The 18683-nt window shown below is 34.6% G+C and overlaps 1 protein-coding gene across 6 annotated transcripts in view; it reads right to left on the bottom strand.

Moving 5' to 3' along the window:
• The window catches only part of LOC135143784 (diuretic hormone receptor-like), a 136608-nt gene that overhangs the window by 20590 nt on the left and 97335 nt on the right, over nt 1–18683 (bottom strand). For all 6 annotated transcript variants that reach the window (XM_064075726.1, XM_064075739.1, XM_064075742.1 and 3 more), the window contains exons 3-8: nt 14251–14425; nt 13594–13684; nt 13449–13545; nt 12729–12809; nt 12497–12570; nt 150–437 (exon numbers count right to left, since the gene is read on the bottom strand). In XM_064075726.1, coding sequence (XP_063931796.1) covers nt 150–437; nt 12497–12570; nt 12729–12809; nt 13449–13545; nt 13594–13684; nt 14251–14425 — 806 coding nt within the window. The remainder of the gene's footprint in view (nt 1–149; nt 438–12496; nt 12571–12728; nt 12810–13448; nt 13546–13593; nt 13685–14250; nt 14426–18683) is intronic.

The raw sequence follows: 18683 nt of genomic DNA, 5'->3' as shown, positions 1-18683 counted from the left end.
AAAATCGATCTCGTGAAGATATAATGAAATTTTGCCACTTCCGATAACAAACTATAATTAGAGGACGGATGAAATGAGCGGAGGCTTTTAATTTTATTATCGCCAATTATCACTTCTACTTTACTTCCTTATGGAGTAGTTGCACTTACCTGTGTCGAGAGAAGGACCGCCCGCACGCATTCGAAGATCATTTCCGATTTTTTGTCAGGGGTTGGAGCGTACATGGTGATCACGTAGGTGATGCCGAGCAAGGGCATAAGTACGAGGAGGGCTTTTGCAGCTTTGTGGTATTGTTGCGTTTCCACGGTGTTGGCGGATCGAAGTTTCGTAATTAACACCCACATTATAGCGAGAAGGAAGGCTAAGTTGAGGAGGAGGATTGCCAGAGTGGGGCCCTGGTAGATCCAGTCGACTGCGTGACTGTTGAACCACGTACACTGAAAATAACACAACGTGAGCATCAATTGAGTGTTCGAATAAGAATTTTGCACAAATTTGAACCTCCAAAATAAAGACGTTGAAATTGCTTTTTCTAAAGATGCCACTGGTCATTGAGTTCAAAGAGAATTCCTGGAAGGAATTTGAATTTTGTATTAAAATTTTTGGAATTGGTATAATATTTTATTGTTATTTTATAAATACCAATTCCAAAAATCCATTTATTTAGTTCTTAACTGATTCTAGAAACTTCTACTATAGATAAAGCTAAATTTAAAATGTATATAAATAATTACAATTTAGGAAATTAAGGTCTAACCATTATGACACCAGCGCAAAATTACAGAATTATCAAATTCAGTTTTCAAGTTCATATAATCACCAAAGAAACTGATTCTCAGAAACAGTTTCAAAACGTCGGCAAAAAGTAATAACGAGACATGCTTAAAAATGTTTTCAACCTCATTAATAAAAAGCAAAAATAAAGAAAGTTCTAACTTTGATCCTTGAAAACCCTCTTTTTGCAATAAAAACATCCGAGGAAGAATCATGGCAGAGAAGGTTTGCACTCGATTTGTTGTAAATTCATCCAAACTAATAGTGGATCTTGTATCCCAAAGCACGTAAAGTATTTTTGATGCTGACAAAAACCTAACTAAAGTCAGTATAAGGATTTTTTTACCACACGGTGCGTAATAATACTGTACCGTTTATTCTCCAAAATACCAAAAAAAAACAACAAATTTTGGTCGACGCGTTTCCTCAATCACGTTGGCATTATCTACACAAAATGGAGCGAATTGACAGGGTATTTACATTTACTTATGTCTAGATCAGCGATTCCTAAAGTGTGTTCCGCGGAACCCTAGGGTTCCGCGAAAGCCGTCCCAGGGTTCCTCGAAAAATTGAGTCTAAGTAGTCATAAAAAATTGCAATAACGACTCGTAGAATTCGTATTGTGAATAGTTCTCAGAAAAGACATTTGTTTTTCTGAATACATTTCCTGTTAATCGAATAAACAGAGAATGTTTTCGGCACCAACAATCGCAAGCACTCACACGATAGCTCTGTTCAAACTTACATATTTGTTCCAAAAGTTCCCTGATTCTATGATTTGATAACAGTGACGTTAATTAATGCCTTGAGTTGTTGAGTGCTTGTTGTACACCAGCGTTGTGATTATGGATAGGCGGCTTAAGACGGGCCAATTATCTGCGGCTAAATCAACTGCTTTGGAACCAACTGATCACCACAAAGAACAAGTGCAAGGCAATACTGTCACAGAACCAATACAAAAGGAAGGTATTTGTCAAAGTTTGCCGAGTTCTTCCGTAAGTAGTTTCTGCCAAATGAATAGTAGGAGACGGGAGTATAGCTCAGAAATGTCATTTTTTACCGGTTTGTGTTTTACGCATTTTAGGGAGCATCAACAATGGATTGTGATACGAAGGAGCTACATTCGAAGTTTTCGAAAAAAAGAAAGTACGACGACATTTATCTATCTTTCGGTTTTATTCCGGTTGGTAATGCAGAACATCCGGATGGACAAGGCAATGTTTGCAGCAAAGTTCTGGGAAACAGCTCTTTGGTACCAGCAAAACTGAAACGTCATTTGGATACCAACCATCCGCATTTAAAAGACAAAGACATGTTGTTCTTCAAAAGACAGAAAGAAAGTCATCATGCTGGGAAAACACTTTTAAAGAAATATGTAAAAACAGACCACGAAAATGCAACAAAAGCATCTTTCTTACTTAGTTACAGAATTGCCCGTACTGGGAAACCTCATACCACTGCAGAAGGTTTAATCAAACTGTGCATGGCCGACGTAGTTACTTGTATTCTAGGAGAAGAAGCTGCACAGAAAGTTGCCATGGTTCAATGTTCAAATAACACTGTGTCTAATAGAATTCACAAAATTTCTGAACATATTGAAGAAGAATTACTGCAAAGATTGCAAAAATGTAGTTCTTTGCAACTGGACGAAAGTACAGATGTTGCACAACTGTCGATACTGTTCGTTTTTGTTAGATATGATTTCGAATCTTCTATTGAAGAAGATTTATTTTTATGTACCTCCTTAGCAACGAAAACCACTGGTGAAGAGATTTTTAAAATACTTGATAGTTACGTTTCTAAACATAATCTTACCTGGCACAAGTGTATCAATGTTTGTACCGATGGAGCTGCCGCAATGGTAGGCAAAGTAAAAGGAGTAGTGTCAAGAATAAAAAATGTGGCACCTAATTGTTCGAGCAGCCATTGTGTCTTACATAGACACGCTCTTGTCGGGAAAAAAATTCCTGATGAATTAAAAAATGTACTGGACAATGCTGTCAAGATTGTAAACTTTATAAAATCTCGACCACTTCAATCGCGACTTTTTAAAATAAATTGTGAAGACATGAACAGTCAATCACTTCTTCTGTACACAGAAATCCGATGGCTTTCAAGAGGTAAGGTTCTAACGAGAATTTTTGAGTTACGCAATGAACTTAAAAATTTTTTTGTTAATGATTATTCATCCCCGTCTGTGAAATACGCTGAATTTCTATGTGATGAGAAGTCGTTGATGCAAGTGGCCTATCTTGCTGACATATTTAGCAAATTGAATGAGGTGAATTTGTTTTTGCAAGGAAAGTCAACAACAGTTTTTATTATGAGAGACAAAATATCAGCATTGAAAAAAAATTTTTGTTTTGGAGTCATGTATTAATAATCAAAATGCCAGTTATTTTCCCGTGTTAAATTATTTTTAACAGAAAACGAAATAAGTCTCAACAGAGACGTAGAAATAAATATTTGTGACCATTTAACGGGACTTTCGACTTCCTTATCAGAATATGTTCCTGACACTACTGAAGCCGATGATGTCCAATGGGTGCAAAATCCATTTTCTTATCAGATGACTGCAAACAAACCGTCCATGTTCTCAATGGAGGACTGTGAAAGTCTGCTTGAAATTCAGTGCTCTTCTGATTTGAAAATAAAATTTCAATCAATGCCCCTGAGTGACTTTTGGACTGGACTTAAATTAGAATTTCCAGGAGTGGCCGAAAAAGCTTTTAGAGTTTTGCTACCCTTTGTTTCTATCGCTGTGAAGCAGGATTCTCAGCATATATATATAGAAAAAACAAATATCTCAACAGACTAACTGCTTCATCAGATTTGAGGGTCCAGTTATCGGATCTAAAGGTTTACTTTGAAAACCTTATTGCCAAAACTTGTAAACAGTTTCATTCCTCACATTAATAATAAATAAAATATATGTGTATTAATTTTTTAAATTTTTGTTTCCAAAAATTTTCACAAGAATTTTGCATTTTTTATATTCGTATCTATTAGTTAAAAGTCTATTATAAACTTAAGTTTAAGGGAACGAATCTTGGGGTTCAGTAAAATTTAAACTTGTCTCCAGGGGTTCCACAGTCAAAAAAGTTTGGGAACCGCTGGTCTAGATAATGCCAACGTGGGTTGTGAACGGCAAAATGTTTTTTATTTTGAGTGTTTTGGGTAATAAATGTTAAAGTGAAAGTCACTATGCTACAAAGCCTTCTTCCTTAGTTGTTAAAACGTCTTTAGTGTACACAAATAAATTATTAGTAGCGATAAATTTACTGCTATCGTGAAGCTATATTGTTCTTCATTGTTTGTAAGTATGTTTACACAGAATCGTTCATTTTCAAATTTTCGGGAAAACGGAGTGAGCTATTCCCGATTTAATCAATAAAATAAATTGACTCATTCATTAAGTTTTGTGAGTCAGCCTGTATAAGAAATTTAAAAAGTTTTAATACAATGATAAATCACTAGTATACCTTTACCATATTTTGCACACTTTAGATAGGACCTATTCGGCAAAATTTTGAGATGGCGTCATCAATTTTTTGAGAGGGGATAAACGAATAAATTTTGCTTAGCGATTTACTATAATTACGATAACCTTAAAATATTTAGAGTATAAGATTTCACAGCAATCGGTTCTGTAATTTCAAAATTATATAGGAAAATATTGTTATTCAGTGTTGAATTTTTTCCAAAAATGCTGAAAGTCTAGGGTGAAAATTTGACACGAATTCACACACCACAAGTGCAGGAGTATCTCATTTTGTACAATTTCAAAAAACTTTTTATTATAAATTTTGGTGATGACGTCATCCATCTCATTGGTGGTGGGGATGATTAGCCAAATTTTAATTAGCATTAAACCATCTACATGAAATTCCTAATATACATACAAAATTTGTAAACCATTGGTCCAATAGTTTCGGAGATTACTTGTCTAATAAAAATGGATATATATATATATATAAAATTTGGCAACAATCGGTCTTTGTAGTTCCTGGGTAAATCAATAAAATAAATTTACGCATTCATTAATTTTTTTGAGCCACCCTGTATATGGAAATCGAAAAAATTTGAATGGAATGATAAATGACAAGTACAGACTCATCATATTTTGTACAGTTTAGATAGGATTTATTCGGCAAACTTTCGAGCTGACGTCAGCAATTTTTTGGAGGGGATAACTAAATATATTTTGAGTAAAGATTTATGATGCTCTTTATAGCCTTAAAACATCTGCAACATTTCACAACGTTCGGATTAGCAGATTCAAAATTAAATTGCAAAATGTTGTTTTATAATTTATTTTTTTTTAAACTAAACTACATGTTTAGGACTATATTATTTTATACAATTTAAAACCCATTTACTATGTACAATTTTGAAGTGACGTCATCACATTAGTGGTGGGGATGATTAGACAAATTTTGGTTGGCGTTTTACCATCTACGTGATATTCCTAATATAACTACAAAATTTCACAACAATGGGTCCAGTACTTTCGGAGATTATCTGTCTAATAAAAATCCGGGACGGCAGACAGACGGACGGATGGACAGACGGAGAGACGGACAGACGGACACACGGACAGACAGACGGAAATGGGAGACCTATTTCTTCGTCTTCTAGGGGTCATGAAAGGTCGAGAAAACGTAAAAGTAGAGAGTCGGCCGACGGACTCGATTACAATACTTCCTTTGCTTACGCTCGGGAAGTAAAAATCAACATAAACAGACGATAGACAGACAATACGTGACATACGACACACTCCAGATGCCACACAAACATACGGAAACGGAAAACTGATTTTTTCGTATCCTTGGGGTCATGAAAGGTTGCGAAAACGTGAAAGTAGCCATTTGTCTAATGGTCCTTCGCTCGTGCCCAGGAAGTAAAAGTGGGTATAATGTAATCTGATGTTCATAAAAAAGGAAAAATTCCAGGGGTCAATAATAAATTGCAAATTCATAAAACTGGTAAAATCAATCTGTACTATAACAGGGCCCATCCGGCGAACGCTAATTTCATGTTTTCTTGAGGTTCCATGATCTCTAGAACATGGAAAGATGTGCCTTTCAACTCGGTCTGTCTGTTTTCTGTCTGTCGTCTGTGTCGTGAACCGATTTTGTCAAATTTTATATGTATTGTAGAAATATCGTGTAGATGGTACAACTCTAACCACCGGGAATGTCTTGACGTCACGTTAAAATGTTACATAGTAAATAATATTTAAATTTCATAAAATAGCATATTTTTGTATTCGTCGTTTATAAATCCGCCTTTATTTTTATAGCCTAGGGATCCAGATTTTTTAAATTTTTTGTTAGCAGTGTTTACCAACGCCGTATTTTATAACAACGGACCAGTACTTTGTACATTCTGAATGTCTACGTTCTAACGAAGCAAATTTTCGGCGTACCGTCCCTGTCCAACCCTCATTTCAGCGTCGCCGCCTCCCCAAGATCCGAAACAGCTTCATCCAGCGAGAAACCGAGGCAGCAGGAAGCCCTTAAACGGATTTTACTTCCTTACTTGGTTGTGTTATTTATCCGACAATCTTCTTATCTTAGCCTCCCCGAAGAGGAAGCTGGCACCAGCACAACCGTCCCCGTAGAAAGAACCAACCTCAGTGGCTTGAAGTAATCTCTTCGCCAAGACCTGCAGTAGTCGGTTCAGGGCGCGGCGCTGACGTACGCCACAACCCCATTTGAGATCAGCGAAACCTGAACCGTCACGTCATCGTCATCATCACCGACTCCCGGGATTTATTGCAACGTTATAATGATGGAAGCCGTACTTAGCAAATTCTGAAGGTTGGACTTTAGAAATTCATAAACGACGAACACCGTATAAACCATGGACGCAGCATTTTGTAAATTCTGACAGTCTTACTTTTAATTTAGAATTGTTCATAGAGGGAGATTCAAAAACATTGATTAATGAACCAATTATTTTATTGATAAAATCAAGATCAGCCCACTTCAATTTTTTTTTTATTTTAAGCGTATAGTACCTAGTAATACACTGCAAATATTGAAATTGGTACCTGAAACATGCGCGTAGCATGATTCTGATTTGTATTTTCTAACGCCTACAACGTATATGGGTCTTCTAGTATGTAGTAGGACTCATCGGCCGGCGATGTAGCGTTCGCTACAAGAAAGCCTGAAATCGGATGTCGCGACGGCCCCAGAAAAACCTCGAAGCATGGAGAGGAATGTATACGTTTAAATAGAGGCCACCGTCGGAGACGAGGATTATTCAGCTAGTTGAGTCAAGAGAAGTTGCGCGGGGATTATTTTATTTTATACATAATCGCTGTAATAGTTAGTCATGTAAATTTGAGTTAGTAACAAATAAATTGTTGAGTTTAACCCACCCCAATTTTAAAGCACCCGTTCAAAGTAACAATATTTTCGTCATCAGCACAATTTCATGTCTGAATTAAATTTGCCAATTGTTCGACTGAATTTTGAAGTTTATTAAAATAATTAATTCATATTACAACGATAGTGTAGAATAATATCAGTACATATTTAAAACAGTTGTAAAATATTGAGCAAAGAAAGTAGAAATTTGTCACGAACACTGATGATAGTCCCTTCGGAATCGAGACTCATATTTGGTTGAGATCGTCTAAACACCCTTAAACTTGATGTAATTTCGGAAAGATTTGGAATCATATATATTCAATATTGTTTTAAATATGGATAAGACAAGATATTTCATTAAAATGAACCTCATTCTCCATTCTGAAAGTTCTGAAAATCAAGTTTTTTAGTTCTTTTGTATAAATAATGAGTTTTATGTTTCTCTCTGGTCTTTGATAAGTTTGATTATATCCTCTCTAAACCACTTGGGAAAACATGATTTGCGCACTGTACAGAAGGGCGGATGAAATCACCTGGAAATCGGGAATTTTCCAGATCCGCCAGTGCATATACCGAATCCAAATTATATGTAAATAATGTTTAACCACAATAAATTTTTCTATTTTAATTGCGAGTTTTATTCTTTAAAAACATAAGAAATTAAGCAGTTACACAGATGGGGGAGGTATTTGTTGTGCGTCCTTTGACATTTAATAAAATACATATAAAGTGATACTGCATCTTTACACAGGTATAAAACAGAGTAAAGAACTCAGTCCAGACTTCATGACAGAAATTTAAAAACCACCAGTCGACACTACATAAAAATATTGATTAAACTATAGTTAGCTTTGATTTATAATGAACAAATTTGTTGATGGTATAAAAAAAAAAAAACTATTTCCAGCGATAGATTGGAAAATTTTGAATTCACAATCGCCAACCGGATAATCCAAAATATACTAACATTATACGCTTAAAGCAGTTAAAGAGTTGTAGTTTAAGTTGGCAACCAACGTTCCTTTTCCCGCGCAACGAATTTCGTACGCCTATATGCCTACGCTAGTTGGCCGGTTTCGTTTAACCTGTGTTTTGGTCGATCAGCTGATTGACGTTAATTTAAAATTTTGGTTCAAAAAGTTAAAAAGTGTTTTTCGCGTTTAGTGTTTGTGTTTTTTTACTTGTTTTGATTTGTTAGGTATGATATTATAGACCTTTGTGCTGTTTTTTGTATAGTGGCTGAAGTTTGGACATTTTAGGTTAAGTTTTTTGTGTCAAAAAACGTTTCATATGGACTCCACGGAAGACATTACGAATAAAATTCATAATTACGCAAGAGTGAGTTGTCGATTTATTCTGTGCAATTATTGTATATCATTATATTTTGTAGCCCTCTTCAACCCGGTGCAATGTGACTGTTGTTGACAACATCGTGGCACAGAAAATGATTGCCAATGCGTATTCATTTTTCAAGAAGGAAAATTTTAATTTAAGATGCTCTACAGAGGTTGTTACTTCAATATAAAGTACGCAATGTTATTCGAAGTGTATGTTCCAGTATAGATAATATTGTCTGTTGGAAATAAATTGTGTTATTATTAAAAGTAATTTTACATTATTTTCAAATCTCTTTATATTTCAAATAAAGCGCCTTTGGCACTACCTTTTATAGCGGTCTATTTGGTGACTTTTCTGTCAGCTAATCTATCGGTGGAAATACTATAACATCAGATCATCAAAAATCAAGAAAGCGAAGTGTAGCAGTGTTATTATATATATCTTACATTTGACGTCAAGTTCAATATATTCACAATCGATACTTAATTTCAATTTTTGTATAGTCGACGACATTATTACGAAAAAAGTTTAAATTTTCAGCTTTATAATGAATCCAGTTTCTCGTTATATTCAACATCAAGTAAAAGTCCTTGTATTAAGAGTTGGATACAACTGTCTATTACATTCTATAGACCATCTGACAAAGCCACCTGTCTGAATATCATACTCTAATATAAATTCTTTTTAACTCGTAATTGTGTAAGTCTGTAAAGTTACAAAATAAATCATAATACAACTACATTATATATTATCGTTATAACATCATTCATAACAACATAGACAACTCTGAATTGTTAGAGATGTTAAACTTTAACGTCCCTAGGTTAGGTATACGTTGTGTTAAAACTTTTTATTGTTCAAGTGCACGAACTAACCAGCATAAAAGTTCACCTATGTTATTGATGTGTACATTATATAATGAGTTACAAATATTTGCAGATATCTTTCTAAATAATAAAAAAAATTCTATTCTGATATTTCAACAGCACTTAAAATGCGTGTATTACTGTAAGTTAGATACTTATTTAGTATATTTATTTATTGCATTGTATTCCTTTAATTTTTTAATTAGGCATAATATTTTTATTAATTTCTTGTTTATTATCTTAAAGTGTGTCCTAAATGGTACCCTTCTTGGACATTCTGTATTTTGTTCTTGGGTTAAATATATATTATTATTATTAAGACCCACCACTGACCCGGAAATGACCGGCATTCAGGCAAGACTTCTATCATTACGGGTACTAAGACCAAGTAATGATATGCATTGATTAGATTAACAGAACAACTTTCGAGATTCTAGAATTACAGCATACAAATTAGTCTGCTATTATTCTCTAATCTCACCCCATCCCCAAAAGTCCAGCGTAACTACCGACCATTTATCCGCGCATCACATGAAAAGTGACCTACACTACTCTGACCTACTGGTGCTAATCTAATCTGACTGACATGATCAGACTGTTCAAGAAACTTACGAACAATATGACATGTTCCTAACAAAACAGCTTTTTGAGTTTTGACAATTATTGAATCATTCAAATGCAAAGACTTTAAATTCTCAACTAAGCTATTTGGAACTACACCTACATTAGAGATAACTAGGGGTAGAATTGAAATTTTTTTAAGATTCAACATGGATTTCATTTCTATCGATAATTGTAGATGTTTTGAAATCTTGGTGTCGTATGTTTGAATAATGTTGTTTGTGTTAGGAATAGCAATGTCAATGAGAATGGCTTCGTTCGTGTGTTTTTTGATAAGTATGATGTCTGGTCTGTTAGCTGTAATGTTTAAGTCTGTAAGTATTGTGCGATCCCAGTATAATTTGTATTTGTTTTTTTCAAGGAATGGAGACGGAATGTAAGTGTAATAGGGTGTCGTATCTTCGATTAAGTTCATAAGTGTTGCTAATTCTTTGTGAATGATTTTGGCTGCGTTGTCGTGTCTAGCTTTGTAATCAGTTTGTGCTAGGATGCTGCAAGAAGAGATTATGTGCTGGATCGTTTCAGGTTTTGCTTTGCATAGGCGACAGCAGTCGTTTTTTATGTTCGGATCTTTGATGATGTATTTTCTATAATTCTTGGTATTGATTACTTGGTCTTGAATAGCAAACACAAATCCTTCTGTTTCGGCATACAAACTTGATTTTTTTAACCAAATCAATGACATCTTCTTATTGACATGATTTTCTTCTAAGTCTTTGTAGAATTTTCCATGTAGTTGTTTTTGTTTTAGCCCATTTATTATTTTATCTATTGTGTGGGGGGTGTGGATTTCTTCGGTGTTTATTATTAATATTATTATTATTATTACATCAATTATTTTTTTTACAAAAATAATGTTTTATTAAACAGATAATACTTATTTCTGTTATCCGTGAGAGAGAAATGCTATATTATTAGCAAGATCTTACTAGCTTACAATGGCATTTCGCTCACTTATGATTTACAAATTTACCTTAGAGAAGTAGCTTTTACGTAAAAGTCAGAATAAGACGGATCTAAAGTGAGTTCAGTTAATCTTAAGTAGTATAATATGTACCAAGTTTCATAAACGCCTCTTGAGGCGTGAGTTTATTTAATCATGAGCGAAGCGAAGCTAGTGTCTAAAAAACGAGTATTGCTGCTTTTGCTACCCAAATTAATTTCCGAAGGAGGGCCTATGAAAAGGTCTTCAGTTTCAGTAAAGTTTGCAGCCATTTGTTAACACCTATTAAATAATGCATTTTATTTGTGCGATGTCCGATACCAATTTGAAATTTACGTTGGCTAAACAAGATTTTAGATAAGGGGGTGGAAAAAATCGTTTAATCATATTAGTAGAATCTATGGTCATATTACATTACAGTCACTTGTTAATAATGTTAAATTTTTGTCTCATAAAACGGTAGCATAAACTACCTCAAGACCCACTACTGTAAGATAAAAATCATTAATATTAATAAATATAACCATTATGCTTAAGGACAATATTTGTAGTAACAATATGAAAGCAATACTAATTTACGATATAGTTCTATTACATGCATTTACAGTAGACAAGATAAATAGTCAACATATTTACCTTGTTACAACCTTTGATTAAAGTCGTTGTCTAGCTGTAGGTACACATTATTAACTACAGCAATGTAAGCAAACTAATTAGACTGGGATTTACGTGAGTGTCCGCAACCTATAAAAGGAGTATCGGCATGTCAGGAGGAAAACGGAAAAATATTTGAACAATACCTATCTCCGAGATGTGTTAAAATAGCTGAAAAAATTACACTTGTAAGAGAAAACAACAGAAAAAGCGACAGTTACAAACGATATACTTTATCGTGTGTTAAATACGCCAACTTCCGCTCACTCCAATCTTTTGCAATTTTCCATTTTTCTTTACACTGTCACTTTATAACAGTCACGGAGTCTAATGCACGCCAACGCTATTAACACAGTTAGCTACCGCGAACCTCCTCAATCTGCATAATCCATGACCAAGAATCGATACTTCCAAGTTCCAGGTATGTTAAGCCATCAATCGAGTTTCGGCAATCCCAGATTCAGTAATTTTCCGGGGATTGAGCCGAATTGTAAAACGTAGCGTGCCGAAACATGCATTTCATTTTTTCTTTCGATAAAATATTTTGTGAAAATTATATCTCACGTTCCATATAACTCACTCCGAAACAAATACGCTACAGCAAAAATATTACAAGGGGAGTTCATCGTGGAAATGTATTATTCAACGAATCGTGTTCTTACTCTTCCAGAGAACTTTGTGTGGAAGTTACGGCGACGTTTTCGACTACAAGCATGAAATACATTCCGAGGAGTTCGGAACTTTGCGACAGACATATCTGAGAAACTTGCCAAATTCTTGATGAAAATTGAAATCTCGCATGGAGAGGAAAGAATGCACGTGTAGGAGTATTATAACGGTTTTTGTTACTTTTGGAGTGTCAAAATGACTTCAAACTAAATTACTAACGTCGTTGCTTTAGGTATGTAAATTCTACTTACCGAGGAAGGATCCGCATCTGATGGAATGAAGCTTTTGACCACCGCCCAAATAAGGATAAACACCATCGGCAGGCCTGCAAAAACACATTACAAAGAGAATAAATTTCTATTAACATAATCCATTAAAGCTTCGGTTATTTCCATTTAATGAAACTGAATAACATCGAAAACAGTTTCATTTTACACATAACTAAAAAAGTTTAATTAAAGCACACCACGAAAATAAACTTACCCCAGCCGATGCCTACATAAACCCTCAACTTGAAATTCTCTCTGGTCAGGGTTTCAACAACCAAAATATAAAGATACAGTCCTAAAAATAAAATTAATTACAATTTCCACTCCGTGCTGAGCGTTTGACGGTGTACAACATGATCCTTCAAGCATAAAATTATGCAATGCTTTTAACGGATCTTGTTCAAACAATTATTACTAATGGTAGACAGTTTAGTTAAACTTCATTTAATGCTTGTAGTTGAAATTATTTAAAGCAATAAACATCAACAAATAAATGTTTTAGTAGTTCTACGTGTTCAGTTTCCAAATTTATATTTGGAAACTCTTCCCATTATTGTTCTAAAAAAATACACACAGTTATGCTACTAAAAGACTAAGTTCAACAACAGAAAATTAACTATTATTGAAAATCATATGGGTTTCGAAATGCGATATTAGTTGTTTTTCAGACATGAAAAAATCGAACTTTGTAAAATCCATTTTTCGGGTGAATTATGTATCTTGAGTCAATAATAAAAAAACAACTTCACTTTTAAGTTCAAAACACGCAGTCCGGAATTTTTACTTTAACTGCCACATTTTTTATGCTCGAACTGTAATCTTATAAACAATCAAATTATCCTGAATTGTAGAGTAAAAATTCTCGTTATTGCGTTCTTTCTCAGAATTCACATTAACTTGAAACCAGCTCCCCCAGCAGCACATTAAAACTTACCCTCAACGAACATCCAAAAGAACGTCGAAATGTGAAAATAATGTAACAACGTGATGATAAATATACAAGCTATGGAAGCTCCGTCTTTTGAGCTGAGCTGAAAATTATTTATTACGAGAGGTATGAAGAGGAAATTTTAGCTTACCACGGTCAAGGTTACGATCCACATACAGTACATTAGCATGTACGACCACATCAGATTCATGTGAATTCTATTTCGAAGGCATCGCAGCTCTCTGAAATTAATCGTATAAATTAGGGAGAAAGAGCACTTGAATTATGATGGACTTTAATTGGAGATTTATTATCATTTGGCATGATTTTGGAGCAGTGATGTTGGTTCATTGCCAATGTAATTGGGTCTTTGGGTATTTGGAGTGGTTGTATTTGTGGAGGTTCTGTTTTAACGCGTTTACTAAGTTTAGAGTTATCTTTAGCGGGATTTTCAGAGAGGAATGAGAATTTGGCAGGAGTTTGTGGACTTCCGCAGCGTGTGCAAGCTTTTGTAATCAATAGTACTTAAGTATTTGGGATGCAAAAAAGTTCAGAAATGCTACCGCAACATTTTCCAATTAAAACTAACCCCTAAAATAATTTTATGTGTCTTTTTCTTAAATAACTTCAAAACTGTCTGAAAATTTGAACAAAGAAGAAGAAAACTTTTTATTTGCTCTATCCTTTGTAGTAATTAGGATGTCACAACCGATTTAAAATATGCGCAGGAATTTCTTCTCGAACATCGGACACAAGGATCGAATTCGCAAACTCGCTGGCCAATCTTAGGAAAATTGCGTCGACTTACTTGAAATATGTGAAAATCCCCAGCGCTATCGACAGCGTAATTAAACTTAAAACATATCCAACGAAATAAATCGTGGCTTGAGTTTCCACGTCCGGAATAAGAATAATTTCCGTGCACTTGGAGTAGTCCGCCTTCGTCCAAGTAGCGTTGGCGAGACACATCCTTGTGGCATTTTCTGTAAAAAAAAACAAAAACGATAATTACTCCTCTCATTTCCTACATAAATTTGCTTTCCATTACTGTAATTGTCGCAGCGTTTGATTAAACCCGTCGTAATTTAAGTCAATATTGGAGCGTTGTTTTAATGGTTAATATATTTAATTCGCCTTTAGCCTAGCGCGTATGGCTCCGGTAAACACGGCAGATTAAATCATAATTTATCATTTACTGTTTCAATGTGTTGTTTCGTTTCATTGATCAGCGGGACGTCGAATATGACACATTCGTAATCGAGTTTAATAAACAGAACTCGAGGGTTTGCTAACTGACAATCCGTTTGAGCTCATTGCGAAAAGATAAACCCTATCAAAAATTCATAACGCTCGTGTGGAGGGTAATTGGAAATACGCAGACAAAGGAATTTTATTTACGTTTAATTTTGATTTTAAGGCGATCGCTGCGACTTTGTCTGCGAGGATGAGAAGATTACGTCCATGTAACACTTCTTGATTCTCTTATTCTCTGTATATTTAATAAGCAATAAAAATGGCGGCTGCGAATGCCTGCCAATTTTGCGACACGAATACGCACTTTTATCAGACAAATCTCTTTTTTCTCGGAATTTAAGCGATGAGCTTTGGTAATTTACATACGATTGACATGACCTCTGGGAGGGTCGTGCATAAAAAGGGATGTGATGATAGATTGGAGAAGCGGGAGAGATAACAAAAACTCGTACTGATACCGGAAGCAAGAAACAAAGAGCTTTATCCTAAATGTCATCTTTTTTATTTTCGTGAATTTAATAAATATAAAGAAAAATATGAAAATTAGACCTGTGAACTCAAGCTTTTTTGAAAAGCTCAGATTGCACGAAAACAAGTTAAGTTTCGCTATATTGGTGAAAAACAGCTGAAGATTTGAGATTTACAATAACGTAAATTATCATTTAGAAGCAGAGTATTTAAAAAAACGTAATTGAAAACTCTCTAAATAAGAGTTGACGATGAGATTTATGTTATTTATTTATTTTTATTTCCACTTTCCTTTAATCATTCTTTGCTGGTTGTGCAAAAATGTTTTATCGGAGCTCTATTATGTGCGTTAAATTCGTGCCCCACACAAAAGAGTTTTTATTTAACCATTCAACACTGAAAACACGTTTTGCATTATTTGCTTCGTCACAAAATAATAATTTGCATTTTAACCCTTTTACAAAAATTTTAACCGACTTTAATTCTGATTCATAAGCGAAAAAATAACAAAATCCCGCATATTGCGACGAATCCTATTTTTAAAATGAATTAAAATTGTTTTGATATCCCCAAAATCAATACTTACAGCAAAAACACAGTCCAAAATCTATTGGTGAACACAGACGCGGAAAAATATCGTATCAGGAATAACAGAATTATTAAATCTCGTATTGTACGCACATGTCTAAAATTTTCATGCATGCCTTCCAACTCCATATTATCTGTAGAAGCCACCGAACCACGCCTTCATACTCTCTTTCGCCACTTTTTCACCATTTAATTAATTTTATAAAAGTCTGCCTTCACGCTCTTCACCCTCCCAAGTTTTTTGTGCAAAAAGCGAACATCCTTGTTCTGTTTCGCCATGTTTTCAGTTATTAATCTACAAAGAACATTTCCAAACTTTTTCTGAACAGCTTCACCTAAGGCCATCTTTTTTTTGTTCGGAATGTAATAGGATTCATTAGCCATGTGGCTGACAATTTCCTGTTCGCTTTTGCACCCGGATTACGGAAATCCTGCTTTAAATATGAATGCCGTTTAAAGGGCTGCAGTATGCAATATAATTTATACATTTCCTGTTTCTAGTTGTTTTCACCGAGCTAACGCCGACGGCTTCGTAGCTTTTGATTCAATATTTATTATCCAGGAGGCTTTTACGAAGATAATGTTTGTGACGTTACTGGTGGAGTTGACTATTTTCAATTTAAGAAACTTGTTTAATATGTAGACGAGCAAAATTAGATATCACTAGAAGTTTCGAGCACCAAGAAGTTTTCTTTGCGAGACAGCAGATTTTTTATTACGGACGTGAAAGGCGTTCAATAAATTCATGCAAATTAGATTTCATCTTGAAATTTTATTTCACTGTTTTGTTCTCTTTGCAGTAGTAAGGTGTGGAGAATCATAGATCAGGGAATGTTATCCCATTTTACGACTTTCTTACTCCCGAAGGGACTACTCAAAAATTGGAAGTTTTGTCACAGTTGTAAATATTTTGATGTCCAGAAAAATATGGTGTAAGTTGAAAAATACACCCGAATGAAAGGTTTTATACAAACAGGATTCATTTGTGGGAGTAATGACGACGCCAAATTTCAGAGCTATACATGTTTTAATTAAAATCAGTTGCTGCACAAAGTTACTAGGGAGCTGTTAATTTACGTAACTAGTTTTTCTACTGTGGTTGTCGTTTTTATCCGATTTGAGGTCAATATATCCGACTATATTCAGCCAGTTCAAAAATTGGTCGAATGTTATTTCGACAGAACTTCTCTCGCCCTTAAAGTATAAATAGATATTCTCAATCGATTGTTTAGTCGCGCTTAGCTCATTATGGACTTTAACCACGATTTTATCACTTTCAATTTTGGAAAATTTCTTTCACATGAAGCCACAGCAATGCTTAAAAAAACCTTAGACAAAGCGCTAGACTCGGAACACACTCAGAATTTTAGATGAATTTGAAAAGCTCCAATATAGTCCACTGAACCGCTTCTTGGGAAAAAATGCTTGCTGGAAGTCGCCAAGGGGTCCCTTAGTCGTAAAATTTCCAAAATTATGTTCTCTGCAGAAAATTCATCGTAGATTTTTGTCACATTTGGAACTATTCCAGTAGCGGCTCGTGGTCTTTTTGTTAGGTGAGGCAACATTTCCGTTTCAAAATCAGCAGGTATTAATTAACATGTTGGCAATTACTTTTGTTAAAAAACAGATTGTTTATTCGTTTTTATGAAAACAATGCAAATAACTCTGAGTCAGTAACATATCTCTATATGGGTACACTTCCCGAATAAAAAACATTTAATTGCTTGACACAAACCAACGAGAAGGTGTAAAGACTACAGAATTTGCTTTATTAACATTAAATATTAATTCATATGATCTAGGGCTGATTTAAATATATTAATCAATTAATTAATAAATTTCAGCTCAAATCTGGATGAGAGGTTCTAAATCTTTGACATCCAATTGTTCGTCGTAAGAAAAGCGTGCTTAAATATTTAAACTTTATAAGAAACTTTGGAGATTATAGATTCTTATGTTGCTATCAGCATTGTAAAACTCACATTTTCATTGTCCTACTGTTTTCAATTTCAAGTTAACTTAAAAGTTTTAATACATAACCTTGGCAATGCACATGCAGTCAATACCTTTCCTCGCGTCAAATTAATGCACAACTAACTAAATGCATTCAGCATCCCTGTTCAGCATTGTGCAGTTTCACCGTGAGATTAAAAAATTCGATCTGATTGGCTTAAGGACGGTAGGCGTTGGTGCCTCCGCTGGCGCTTTGATAAAGCACTGATGACTATTGTCTTTCTCAAAAACATATTAGCACCACTGACTAATCATACTGAAGATATCCGCCTATCTGAGGCATGCCTCCGTCTGAAGCTGGCCTACACGACGATGATCAGTGCTTATTCCTGTCGAAAGCGCGTACTTCAAAATATGTTACCAAGACGCGTTTTAATAAATCACAGTGTTCCATAAAAGTTATTTGCTATATCTGTAAAATATATTTGAAGTTAACAGATATTAAAACAAAAACTAATGGTCAATTTTTCCAGGGGAGGCACTGCCTCCCCTGCCTCCCCTGACGAGCCGCCACTGAACTATTCCATGAACATCTTTTTTTGATGACGTTAGCAATGAGATTTATAAACTCCGTTGCAAAGTTGCCGTTGATAGTACCTTTGATGTTCAAGTTTTGCCGTATTTAACGGGGTTGTAGAAGAAAAGTAGAGGAGTTAAGTTGATTACTACAAAAATTTACCATTTTAGACAAGTTTTAAATTTCTTTTTGTCGAAATAAGTCTACACATACTAAGAAAAAAAGGCAAAATGTAGCCCCGCCCACCCGCCCTATCTCAATTGTGATGATTTTTTTTATTCGCCATAAACCAAGCGGACGGAGTTTAACTACAAAATCCTTAGTTCTCTACAATGTTTTTGAATATTGTGTTGTTCAAAGAATTGTATGTATATTAAGAAAAAAATAAAATTAGAACTATA

Source organism: Zophobas morio, unplaced genomic scaffold, assembly GCF_036711695.1.
Source record: "Zophobas morio isolate AGI-343-1 ecotype UQ-CSIRO unplaced genomic scaffold, CSIRO_AGI_Zmor_V1 ptg000004l, whole genome shotgun sequence".
NCBI lineage: Eukaryota > Metazoa > Arthropoda > Insecta > Coleoptera > Tenebrionidae > Zophobas > Zophobas morio.
This window is presented reverse-complemented; position numbering and strand designations above follow the sequence as displayed.